Raw genomic sequence first — 13,605 nt, forward strand, 5'->3', positions numbered from 1 at the left:
ATTTTATTAAATTTATTAATATTTATTTTATAATATTTATAAAATTTATTTATTTTATTAAATTAAAAAAAAACTGTATTTTATTTATTTATCACAGTGCCTCACACATTGCAATAATCTTGGGCGTGGAATCAAATCAGAGTTTAAATTATTTTCAGACACTTACTAGCTGTGTGACCCTGGGCAAGTCACAACCTCTCAGCTTCAGATTCCTCAAGTATAAAATGAGGATAAAAATGGTATGTACCTTCCAGGATTGTTGTGAAGATCAAATGATATAATATTTGTAAAGTGCTTTACAAACCTTAAAGAACCATCTGTTGTTGTCTGTATGTTGTTTTTCAGTTGTGTCTGACTCTCCATGGCCCCATTCTGGGTTTTTGTATCAAAGATACTAAAGTGGTTTGTCATTTTCTTCTCCAGTTAATTTTACAGATAAGGAAACTGAGGCAAACAGGGTTAAGTAACTTATCCAAGGTCAAAAACAGCTAGGAAATGTCAGAGGCCAGAACTCACAAAATTGAGTCTTCCTCACTTCAGGCCCAGCACTCTATCCACTGCACCACCTAAATGCCTTTAAAGCACCATATAAATATTTGCTATCATTATTATTATTTAGCAAGAAAAAGAAGATAAATTCTTTGAAATAATGATGGCCTATGATGAAATGGTATCAGAGGTTCAAAGTAAGTAGATATGGAAAGGGACAATAATGATGAGTGGGGTGGGGAGTGATTTATTTAGACTCCTGGTTAGTATCATTCAGTTGAGTTTGATTCCATAGGGACAGTGATTATTACTGTTATACTTGTCTACTGATAGACAGTTAGTCAATCTAATGAATCCACTTGCTTAACAAATGCCTGATGAGTAAATGACCAAGCCCAGTGTCGTAGAGGTGACTCAGTGACATGGAAACTCCCCTGGCTATTTTTGATTGTACCTTCACCTTTGTCATCCCTTTGTCAGGGAAACAGCCCTATGGCACTTGACCAACAGGTCCTATGAGTACTTGACCAATGGGTGACTCTATCTTCACATTGCAGGAGCTGCCTTCGAATCTATTGCCAACCTGGGGCCAATGAAAGACCACTGGCTTTGCTTACATTTAGATATCCTCTACCAGGTAATTTATCGTAAGCGTGAATTGAAGGTTCTCCTAAAATATCAAAATACAGGTATATCAAGCAATGAGACTATGTATTTTGCTTTGCCTCTTCTGTATCATCTGGGTAGCAAGCACTATAAAACTAAAACTTTAAGGAAATGGGGCATCTCAGGTCTTGAGGAACATCTGAGGTCCACTTCATGAGAGGGGACAACAGACACTTTGATAAAGTGCTATTGGCTCAGAGCTCTGCCTCAGTTTCTTTTATTATGGATTGGATAATTTTGGACCCCACAATGCCCAAGTCCTCTGCTGATACCCATGAATAGAATAATATCTAAAGGAAAGTCTCCTCCATGTTTGGTGGCCCCTACTCCCATATGGAAGAACTAGGACAATAGTAGTGGAGGACAAGGAAACACAGGCAAGTTGGGATTTCCACTGATGGAGGGAATACCCATACAAACCAGTCAATCAGTTCATTAAGCCATTGAAATATAAGGGTTATGGAATACTGGAATTAAGTACTGAGTAAGGGAGTTGAATACCCTCTAACCCTGAACATCTTTGAGAATGAGATTATGAAAGGATTGGTGTCTACCAAGGTTCCCCATTCCTGCTACAACATGAATGAGGCTAGTTTTCCCCCTAAAAAGTGACAAAGCTTAGATTTGATTGACTCAGGCCATGTGGAAGGTTCAAGGCATTCCTCCCTTGACATGGCTTCCTGGAAGCCTCTAGATATTTTGACATGGCTTCCTAGTCACCTAGGAGGGACAGCTAAGTGGTGCAGTGGCCTGGAGTCAGGAAGACCTGAGTTCAGATCTGACCCCAGACACTTCCTAGCTGTGTAACCTAGGCAACTCGCTTAACTCTATTTGCCTCAGTTTCCTCATCTGTAAAATGAACTGAAGAAGAAAATGGCAGGGACTGTATTTTTTTGCTTGTATTTATAATCCCAACACTGGTTGTATTGTTAACGTATTTTTGCTTAATAGGAAGATCTTTCCCCTCCATTAATAGGCCCATTTGACCTGCTTAAGTCACATGGAAGCCTAAGTCAATGAGTTTGAGTCACATGAAGCCTGCGATGGAAGGAGCTGGCTGAACGGGTAGAGCAGGAAGGGTGGAGCAGAGCTGAAAGGAAGTTGGTCAGAGCAGTTAGAGGTGAGAGAGAGAAAGAGGCAGCAGGCAGCTAGCTGTGAGTGTTCATTTGTGGGAAGGCCCTAACAGGGGGAGGTGTGGGGATGGAAGTGCCCCCTACATTGTTATTGTATATAGACTTCTTTGTTGCTATGATGGATTTGGCTTTCAGGTGTTTGAATAAATGTTTTGGTTCTGTCTTTCATATAGAAAGTCTGTTATATTTTGCGATTCAGAACTATGCCAGCATATTCATAGCTGCCGTAGGTGCTGTGAATATCGCATTGGCGCTGCAGTGGTACACAAAAGCACTTAATAAATGCTTGTTTCCTGCCTGCCTTCTGGTGCCAACATCAAATCTGAACTAAAAGAGTGTCAGCCTGAGTCAAACTGATGGAAGCAGGAGGTTAGATTAGGTGGCCTCAAAAGGTTCCTGCCAGCTCTCTGCTCCTACAATTCTATCATTTCTAGACACATTCATTGTAATGTGTCATTTTCAGCTAAGATAAAGGGTGTGTTATTGAGGAGAATGCACAGTCCTACAACATTTAAGTGGGCCTCTGTTAAATCCTCATGAAAGAAAACAAAAAGTATTCATTCCAAAAGTCCTTCTCTGGACCCAGGTTCAGGGGTGGAGTGGCTTAACTTTACTTGTCCTCATTGTGAGCTTGGGGTAGCTTCCCACTGTCTTCCAAGGTACCCATCATACATGGCATAAGATGTACCTGAGCTACCAATGTCTCCAGGTTTTGATCACAGTTCACTTCTGTAGCATTTTCTAAGGTTATGTCTCCATAAATGGTCCTGGTGCAAAACCGAGTTGCTTTTGAGAAGCCCGCTTTAATGAAAAGAAAAATAATACAATTAGTCCCCTATTAAAATCCCACACTGATTCCTTACACTGGTTGGGAAATGACCATGGATTCTTGAAATTTTTGCTGCAGAGCACAAACTTTGATAGGGTACACTAAGAAACTCTTGTCATATGAGGACCAGCCTAGCTTCCTTCCTTCCTTCTTTCCTTCTTTCCTTCCTTCCTCCCTTCCTTCCTTTTCTTTCTTTCTTTCTTTCTTTCTTTCTTTCTTTCTTTCTTTCTTTCTTTCTTTATTTATTTTTTCCTTTCTTTCTTTTTCTTCCTTCCTTCCTTTCTTTCTTTCTTTCTTTCTTTCTTTCTTTCTTTCTTTCTTTCTTTCTTTCTTTCTTCCTTTCTTTCATCTCCCCATCTTACCCAAGCCAAAGGCACCAAGGCTATTCATGGCTCGATCCCCCTACTGATCAACACAGGACTTTTGATATGTTCCATCTCCAATCTGGGCCACTTTTGCCTCTTCTTAGGCAACCTTGACCCCTCTGTCTCATAGGACTCACCATATTAATGCCCCAAAGCACAGAAATTTGATGAACATAGCCCACAACATCTCAAAACTCCTTGAGCTCAGGAGATCTGCCAGCCTCAGCTTTCCCATTAGCTGAGATAATGGGCATATGCCACCACATCCAGCCACCCTAGCTAATTTCAAAGAGGATCAGCACCAACAGTTTGGCCACCAGGAGATGACTTATTTTATAGCAGTTGCAGCAAATTCAGTAGGGCCCAATTGGGTCCACTGAAGCCAAGTGACTCCTTTATCCTCAAAGATCTCTGGGTAAGAACAAATGCTTCTTTCTTGCAAGATCATAGGATGACAGATTCAGAGATGGAAGGGACCTTCCAAGGCATCTAATCTCATTCCTTCAGTTTATAGTTGAGGAAACAGAAGCCCAGGCCATACAGGTGTTAAGCAACAGATCCAGCATTTGAACCCAGGTCCTCTTATTCCAAATCCAGCTGTCTTGGCATTGCCCCTCCATGTAAAACAACAGACTAATAACTTATACCAGTTAATTGCAAGTGTCTAGCTATTAGTACACTAGCATCTAAATCCCCTGGATGTTTGAACTCTCTCAGTCCCAAGAACTTCATCAATCACCTTTGAAGTCTCTTTTATGTCAAACATCATGCTAACCTTTCCGGCAGCATTGCTCCCTTCTATAAAAAACTCCAGCTCTCTGGGGTCAGGTGGGTTGCCCACAGTGCTGAGCCCCAGGATGCTGCTGTTCCTAACTGAAGAGAATGGAGTTGGAGGCACACTCTGAGGACAATGACACTGATAATGACAACTCAGTGTTACAGTGGATAGAGCACTGGGTCTGGAGTCAAGAAGTCCTGAGTTCAAATCTGGTCTTAGACACTTGCTACCTGTACGACCCAGGGCAAGTCACTTAACCTCTGCTCAACTATAAAATGGAGATGATAGTCACATCTATCTCCCAGGGCTGTTGTAAGGATCAAATGAGATAATATTTATGAACCATGTAATACAGTGCCTCCCACAGGGTTAGGTGCTATATAAATGCTAGGATACCAGAACCTACGGGGACACCTGAGTCACTTGCAGCTCTAACCTAGAAAGGAGGTCAGGAAGACCAATTGGGAGGCTGTTTCAATAATCTAGTTGAGAGGTGATGAAGCCCTGAACTTAGATTATTAAAAGTCTTCTTTTTAAATTATTCTTATTAATTTATTTTTAATTTTTAACATTCACTTCCACAAGATTTTGAGTTCCAAATTTTCTCCCCATCTCTCCTCTCCCCCCATCCCAATGTGTATTCTGATTACCCCTTCCCCCACTCGGCCCTCCTTTGTATTATCCCTACCCCCTTCTATCATCCTTTCTATTTTCCTGTAGGGAAAGATCAATTTCTATACCCCATTGCCTGTATATCTTATTTCTCAGTTGCATGTAAAAGCAATTTTTAACATTCATTTTTAAAACGTTCAGTTCCACATTCAAAAGTCTGTCCTATATGGTGTTGTCGAAATGAGTCTCCTTAAGCTCAGATCTAATCATGTGCCTCCCTTAGTCAATCAATTGCAATGACTTCCTGTTGCCCCAAGGATCAAATATGTTTTTTTTCTAAACTCCTCGAGTTCATCATTTCTTATCGTAGTATTCCATCACAATCATATCCCACAACTTGTTCAGCCATTCCCCAATTGATGGGCATCCCTGCAATTTCCAGTTCTTTGCCACCACACAGAGAGTCGCTATAAACATTTTAGAACATATAGTTTCTCTTCATTTTTCCCTAATTATCTTCGGAAATAGGCCAAGTAGTGGTATTGCTGGGTCAAAGAGTATAGGTAGTTTAATAACTCTTAATAACATATTGCTCTCCAAAATGGCTGGATCAGTTCACAATTTTACCAACAATGAATCACTGCCCAAATTTTTCCATATCCCCTCCAACATTTGTCACTTTCCTCTTCTCTCATTTTAGCCAATCTGGTAGATGTTAAATGATATCTCAAAGTTGTTTTAAATGTCATTTCTCTAATCAATAATGATTTAGAGAATTTTTATATGACTATAAATTGTTTTGATTTCTTCATTGGAAAACTGCCTGTTCTTGTCCTCTGACCATTTATCAATTGGGTTAGGACTTGTGTTCTTAAACATTTGACAAAGTTCTTTATATATTTGACATATGAGGCCTTTATGTGAGAATCTGTCTATAAAATTTTTCCCCAATTTTCTGCATTCCTTCGGATCTTAGTTACATTTGTTTTATTTGTACAAAATTTTTCAGTAGAAAGGTGAAGCTGGAAGCCAGATTTTAAGGGTTTGAGGAATAAGTGCTAAGGAAATAGAGGCAATATAGATATAGGGAACTGTAACAGAGGACTGGCCAATGCCTATATGAGTTACATATATTTAATATTAATGTTGTTTCTTTTTGTGTTCAGTATTGTCCAAAGTGGGGGGGGGCGGCGTGTGGAGGGGTGTGGGGGGGGTGTGCTGTGGCCTGACCTGAAGGAGTTTATGTTCAGCTAATCAGAGATTAAGAAAATAATCCAATCATGAGACTTGTCTCCAACACAATCACACCTACTGTTTGCCCCAACACTTTCCCTCCTGGAGGAGCTATGCAAATTCCCAGCCTACCCCCTTCCTTGCTAAGAGTACCTGCTTAGGAACCCACAGAAGCATCTCCTTAGATGCCACTGGGAAAATCATTGCCTCTCCAGGGTACCTTTCCTCTACCCCTTTTGCTCCCATGGCAGCACAAGTACCCCTCAAAGGGTTGGCTCTGGAGCAATGACCAGTGAGTAAGAATCCTATTCCCACCTTTTAATCTTCGGTTGGACAAAGTGAGTCTCATTGGTTGACTAGTCATGGCTGAGTTGCAACAGAATGCAGATGTCATTACATCATCTTTTCCTCCAAATCCACCCCTCTCAAGTATACCACCATCCTTCCAGTTAGACCTGTTGTCAACCTCAATGGAATCCTCAACTGTTCAGTCTCCCTTGCCCCACATATATAACCAGCTGTCAAATGTCCAGTCTTATCAGTTTCCATCTTCACAGTACCTCTTGCATAAATTCCCTTCTCTTTACTCACAGTCATCTCCCTAGTTATCATCACCTTTCAACTATTATAAAAGCCCCCTAATTTCATCCCTGCCTCAAGGCTCTTCCCTTGCCAAGCAATCTTTCCCACAACTTCCAAAGTGGTTTTCCTTAAGCTGAGGTTTGATCACCTTACCCACCTACTCAATAAACTCCAGAGGCTCCCTTTTGACTCTAGAGTCAAATATTAATTCCATCCTTTTCTTTATTTCATCCTTTTCAAATGTCTATTGTTGCATAAGTTCCATAATGTATATGAATTAGCATGGTAGTACATAATATAAATTTATTTAAAAGTAAATATACATATATTGAAGGCACTGCTCAATTTTTCCTTTTTTTAAATAAGAGGGATATATTATCAAAAAAATGTAGAAACCACTGGTATAGACAATTCTAGGAGTTTGTCAGTGAAATGGAGGAAAACTATTTAAGGTGACTACCAGGGTTGAGTAAAGGGATTTTTAACAAATAAATTTTGCTGTTATCATTTGTTTTTGCATTGCTTAAATTTCTCCCTATCCTTTAAACTGGTCTTTTGTCAGAGACCTGGACCATGAATCATGGTTTTTCTAACACAACCTGACAGTTCTAAGTTGTACAACAAGAATACATACCATTTGCCGTGCTGCTTTCACATTTTTCTGTGGAAGGTCCATATTTGCCCACTGTGATATTGCCGAAATGGAAATTGTCATAGGTGCTACTGCTACAGAAATTAACTGTATGGGGAAAAAAATGCATTTAGGGTTCATTAACATAACATTTGCAATTTTGAAATTACTGAGAGGTCAAAGGGTATGCCCCACATGGTGTGATTTGACTGGCATGAAAGGTTCATTAAGGCTCATCCCAATATGCCTTTAATCCCATCTCCTCCTAACCTCTAGAGCAGATTGCCCCCTAAAACTACCTCCCTAATCTTTAACTGGCTACTATCTACTTTCCCTATTGCCGTCAATCTGGCCAAGTCTTCTCTATTTTTAAGCCCCACCCCACTAGACCCTACCATCTTCTCAAGCTATCATCGTATATCTTGCCTCCTTTTCTCTATAGTTAAATTTATTTAAAAAAGCTGTTTATTGATCTATATTTATATTGTATATTTTGTATATGTATTTGTCTGCCCCATGATAATACAAGCTCATTACAAGTATGAATGAATGAATAAAAAAGCAATTACTAAGCACTTACTAGTCATGTCTAACACTTTCTGACCCCATTTGGGGTTTCCTTGGTAAAGATACTGGAGTGATTTGCCATTTCCTTCTCCAGCTGATTTTACAAATGAGGAAACTGAGGCAAACAGGGTTAAGTGACTTGCCCAGGGTCACATAGGTGGTAAATGTCTGACACCAGAGTTGAACTTAGGAAGACAAATCTTCCAGACTTTAGGCCCAGCACTCTAACCACTGCACCACCTAGCGGCCCAAGTGCTAGGAATGTAAATTTTAAAAATAAGACAGTTTCTGCTCTCAAGGAGCTCACATTCTAATGTTGGAGACAACACATATGGAAAGTTTCAGCCACAAGTCAGATGGAAAAATCCCATAGAGAAATGGCAAAGCAGATGGTAATGAATCATCTTCAATGTTATTCCCACTTAAATGTTCATATATATATATATATATATATATATATATATATATGTGTGTGTGTGTGTGTGTGTGTGTGATATATATGTATATATGTGTGTATATATATATATTTTTTTTCTGATTTTGAACTACTTAACAGTGACAAGGATTTTGGTGTGTTTCTGAGTTTTCAATAGCCGTAGCAGCAGCACTCACAGAAGCAGACCACCTCTGGAAGGGTAGGGGGAAGGGAGGTGGTGATGGAGGAAGGTCGGGGTACCTCCTCAGAATAGTAGCTTCCTTGAGGCCCCAACAGGAAGCAGGACTGGAGATCAAGTTGAGGGGAAAGGCAGGATGCTACCACTTTCATGGCTTGCCTGTCTGCGTCAATTGGTCTGTATTTGGTGGTGGTAATGGCAAAGAGGGTCGGCCTCTTCACCACAATGATTTCTCCCTTCAAAGAGAACTGTGAAGCTGTATGTGGAAGCAGGACCAGTTGTCTAGATAGCCTTACTATTCCCAAGGCTGTTGGGTTCAGGGTCCTAGGCTATGCGCATCTGGGTCTCAAAGGAGATGGGGTTGAAGTGCCTGGCACACATAGCCTGCTGTCTCTCTCTCAGGGATTGCTTTATTGCTTCATTCTTTGTATTTTTGCATTCTCATTCTCAGTATTTAGCACAGTGCCTGACACCTAGGTATTGACTGATTGACACAGTCACTGCCTACGCTTTCTCTCTTCCCACTCACTCATTAACACTTTGCAATCTGACTTCTAACCTCATCCTTTGACCAAAGCTGCTCTCTCCAGAGTTACCACTGATCTCTCTCTCTCTGTCTCTCTGTCTCTCTGTCTCTCTCTCTCTCTCTCCTTCCCTCCTCCTCCCTCCCTCTCTTCCTCTCTTTTTATTTTTTATTTTATCTCTTTCGGTTTTTTAATATCACCAGAATTTCTATCCACATCCTATTACCCTATCAAAGAGTTATCCCATATAATAAATAATATTTTAAAGAAAAAGAAAGGAAAAAGAACCCCTTCTCAAAAGTCAGCAAAACCCATTAAGAGGAAAAAACCCTGAAAATGTATACACTGTACTGTGCCTGTGGACCTCCCATGTCTACAAAGGAACAGGGTGTGGTGCCTTCACATATCTCTTCCTTTAAGCAATGCCTGTTCTTGGTAGTTTTGCAACCTTCATCTTTCATTATTTTCATGGTGGTCATGGTGTATACTGTTTTCTTAGCTCTGCTTGCTTCACTTTTTGTCACTTCATTTAAGACTTTTCATGCTTCTCTTATATTCATCATATTTGTCCTTTCTTCCAGCACAGTGATATTCCATTACATTCATGTTTTACAATTTATTTAGCCCTTTCCAGTCAATGGGCATCCACTTTGTTTCCAGTTCTTTGCTACCACAAAAAGTTCTGCTATAAATATTATGGTGGATATGGAAACTTAATTTTTTATTAATGACCTTTTTGGACTATAAACTTGAGGCAGGTAGGCAGTGCAGCAGATAAAGTACTTAGCCCAGAGCCAGGAAGATTTGAATTCAAATCAAGCCTGAGGTATTTCCTAGATGTATGACCCTGAGCAAGTCACTTAATCTGTGTCTGCCTCAGTTTCCTCATTTGTAAAATGGGGATAAAAATAGCACCTACCTCCCAAGATTGTTGCGAGGATCAAATGAAATAATATTTATAAAGCCCTTAGCACAGTGTCTGGCCTACAGTAGGCTTTATGTAAATATTGGGTAGTAGTAGTAGTAGCAGCAGCAACAGTGGTAGTGGTGGTAGTAGTTGAATCTCTCAATCAAGGAGTATATGACATATGATCAAAGTAACATGTTAATTACCTCATTCCCATAATTCTGTTACTTTCCAAAATGGTTGTATTGATTCACAGTTTAACCAACAATGTACTAGTGCATCTATCTCAATACTGATAACTCCTAATTAGGATCTGATGAGCTTTTCCCAGTCCTAATCCTTCTCTGTCTATCCACCACATTTAATACTATTGACCACCATCTTTCCCTGGGTACTCTGTCCTACCTGGGTTTCTCCTTGTTCTCCTCCTACCTGAGTACTTTTCAGTCTCCTTCACTGACTCATCAGCCATATCATACCTCCTACCTAAACGTATTACTTAAGACTCTGTCCTGGACCCTCTTCTCTTCTTTCTTAACACTCGGTTACCTCGTCAACTTCAATAGGTTTAATTATCACCACTATTCTGATGATATGTATGTATGTGAACATTGATACACACATACGTGTATGTATATACATATATATATATATATATGTCCAGACTGTCTACTCAATCGACAAAGCATTGATTAAAACCCCTTTTATGTGCCAAGCAAACAATCAATAAGTATTTATTAAGCTTTAACTATTAAGACAATTGCTCTTCCTGCCCATAACAACCTGAAATTTCTGACATTCATCACAGTGAGATTAAGAGTGAGTCAGCAGGTTCCTGTGTAAAATGTACATATGTTACTTGGGAGGGGGACAGGGAAAGGGTGGACAACAGCATTTGAGCAAACACTAATTTATTAGATTTTTTGATACTTTGGAGCTTGAGTTATAAAATACACCATGGGAGTAGACGAGACGGTAATGAGCCCTAGGGTGAGGTGGTAATGGGGGATCTGGGGGGCACAGTAGAATGTTGGCCCAAAGAAGGACTACCTAGAGTGTTAGTGTGAGAGTGCTTTCTAGACAAAATAATACAGGGGGAAGCTGATCAGCTGGAGGACTACAGGAGTCAAAAAAGGCCCCTTCAACTACTTCAGCTGAAAGGAGAGAGGAGGGTCACAGAATTCAAGACTTTGGTCCTGCTGGCCCTGCCAAAGAATGACACATAATAGCAAGTTTCTCCTTCTGCTTGAAAAGTAGAAGATCTGTCTATCTGCTGGCCCTGCCATGCTGCTTGGCACCTGGAACATTCATTCATCCCAATGTCTCTCTCCGGTCCAAATTGCTTTGGCTTTTTAGAATCACTAGTTATGCTCACCAGGCAAAGTCTGGAGTGTGGGGTGGAGGTAAGGCTATGGCCATGCCAGTAAAAAGGAGCCCTGGACTCATAATGGAAACTGCCATACACATCCAGAGAAAGAACTATGGAGACTAAAAGCTGTGCGAAGCAGACTATTTTCTTTTTTTGTTTTGTTTCTTTCTCATGGTTTCTCCTATTCATTATAATTCTTCTATGCAACATGACTAATGGAAAAATATGTTTAATAGGAATGTATATGTAGAGCCTATATCAGATGCATGCTATCTTGGGAAGGGAGAAGGGGAGGGAGGGGGAGAAAATTTCAAACTTTTAGAAGTGAATGTTGAAAACTAAAAATAAATAAATTAACTAATAAAAAAAAAGGAGCCCTGGGCCCTTCAGGCATCTCTCCCATTTGCCTCTGAATAGCCTGGCTGATCGTCTGAAAGCCTTGACAATTCACATAGGATTGGCACAGGCAGGTTGTGAAACACATATTTAGGTGAGGAAGTGCCTCTGAACTTGATCCCTTTCTGCGTGGCAGTTGGAGTGGCTGTACCACCCACATTGCCCACTTGCTTGAGCAAGTAATTGACTGTTGCCATGTTTTGTCTTAAGTCAACTCTATGACTATGCAGATGATATACTCATGGGATTACACAGTGCCTCCTACATGGCTGCTGATGGGCTCCTAAAGTGTTACTGTTGTTCTGTCATTTCATTTGTGCAAATATTAGACAGGACACTTGCGTTCAAATACCTTCGCCAACACTTATTACCTCTGTGTTTCCTGGGAAATGATTTAACCTCTCTGTATGAGGAAGTTGGATTTGATGGGCTCTAAGGTCCTTCCTACCTGTCTCTAGTTCTAAGATCCTAAGTCATAGGTCTAGACAAAAACAGAGAAAAACACTATGTCAGGTACTGTGTTTTGGAGTTTTCTTGGCAAAAATACAGGAGTGGTTTGCCATTTCCTTCTCCAGCTCATTTTACAGATGAGGAAACTAAGACAAACAAGGCCAAGCGACTTACCCCGGGTCACACAGTTAGGCAATGTCTGAGGCCAAATTTGAATTCAGGTCTTCCTGACTCCTAAAGTATATTTCTGGAATGGTCAGTAAAGTAGCCTAAGAAGAAACTTCAACTTATATTATCAAATTGGCAACTGAATTTTTAGGATGACTTGATTATTATTACTGTCAAAGATGTGACAACCTATTGCCCTATGGCTTTACTCAACATTTCTCTGTGTTATAGGCTGGCTAGGCTGAAGCTCCCCTTCCTGATCACCATTCCTTACTTTCTCATACTATTCCATGTCTGCCCTGTCCTTCCAGTATCTATCCCACTCTTCTCCACCTTTCCTTTGTGCCCTCTGGAACTCTTACTCTTTGTTAATAAATTGCTTTTCATGTTAGATTTGGGCCCGCTCCTTGGGAATTATTTAGTTTGGTCTTTTTAAAAATTTACTTATATGTGTACATATTGTTTCACCTGAACAGTATATAAGCCCCTTGAAAGCAGACATTGTTTCATTTTATCTTTGTATCTCTAGCCCCAAGTACTGTATCTAGCACATAGTGGGTGTTTAACAAGGATTTCCTAAACAATTAAACTGTATAATTCTTGACAACAGGGACTGTCTTTTGCCTTTTGCGGGGATCCTCTTTAGCACAGAGGCTGGCAGTAGGTACTTTACAAATGCTTGCTGAACGACTGTTGACTATATTATAAAGTGTCATATAGAACCGTGGTGAAGACCTGCGATTTTTCACTGCCTGGATGCACTAGTAAAAAAATCAAAGCCTCAGCCCAAGGAAACTTACCCATAGTACACCTCCATCCCTTCCATTGCTCCGGGCAAAAGCATCCATCCTTCTCCCAGGTGCCTCCATTCTGGCAGAAATCCAAAGTGGTGGTTGGGTATGTTACTGTTGCTAGAAAAAGAATGTGTTTAAGTGTGATATCCAAACAAGCTGGTTTGCTTCTTTATTTGGTGCTCTGGGCAGAGTAATTTCTCCAGATACAAATCACTTTATATGGAATGTGATCACAACAGATTGCTGCCCTAGTGCACTATTCAGGCCATAGACCATAAACATTCAATGAGGCAGCTAGGCGGTGCAGTGGGTAGAGTGCTAGGCCTGGCATCAAGAAGACCTGAGTTCAGATCCTGCCTCAGATACTTCTGAGGTGTGTGACTTAAGGAATGTTACTTTGCATCTGTTTACCTCTGTTTCCTCCACTGCAAAATGGGGATAATAGCAGCACCTACCTTTTTCATTAGTTCCTAGGAGGGAAGGAAAGAATCGAGGACT

General features: G+C 40.4%; 1 protein-coding gene across 1 annotated transcript in view; it reads right to left on the bottom strand.

The window, feature by feature from the left end:
- Nucleotides 1-13,605, bottom strand: part of ADGRG7 (adhesion G protein-coupled receptor G7) — a 71,720-nt gene that overhangs the window by 46,334 nt on the left and 11,781 nt on the right. Inside the window, exons 2-4 of the mRNA XM_036744134.1 lie at nt 13,114-13,224; nt 7,322-7,426; nt 2,977-3,089 (exon numbers count right to left, since the gene is read on the bottom strand). Coding sequence (XP_036600029.1) covers nt 2,977-3,089; nt 7,322-7,426; nt 13,114-13,224 — 329 coding nt within the window. The remainder of the gene's footprint in view (nt 1-2,976; nt 3,090-7,321; nt 7,427-13,113; nt 13,225-13,605) is intronic.

The sequence above is a fragment of the Trichosurus vulpecula genome, chromosome 2 (genome assembly GCF_011100635.1).
Source record: "Trichosurus vulpecula isolate mTriVul1 chromosome 2, mTriVul1.pri, whole genome shotgun sequence".
NCBI classification, from domain to species: Eukaryota; Metazoa; Chordata; class Mammalia; order Diprotodontia; family Phalangeridae; genus Trichosurus; species Trichosurus vulpecula.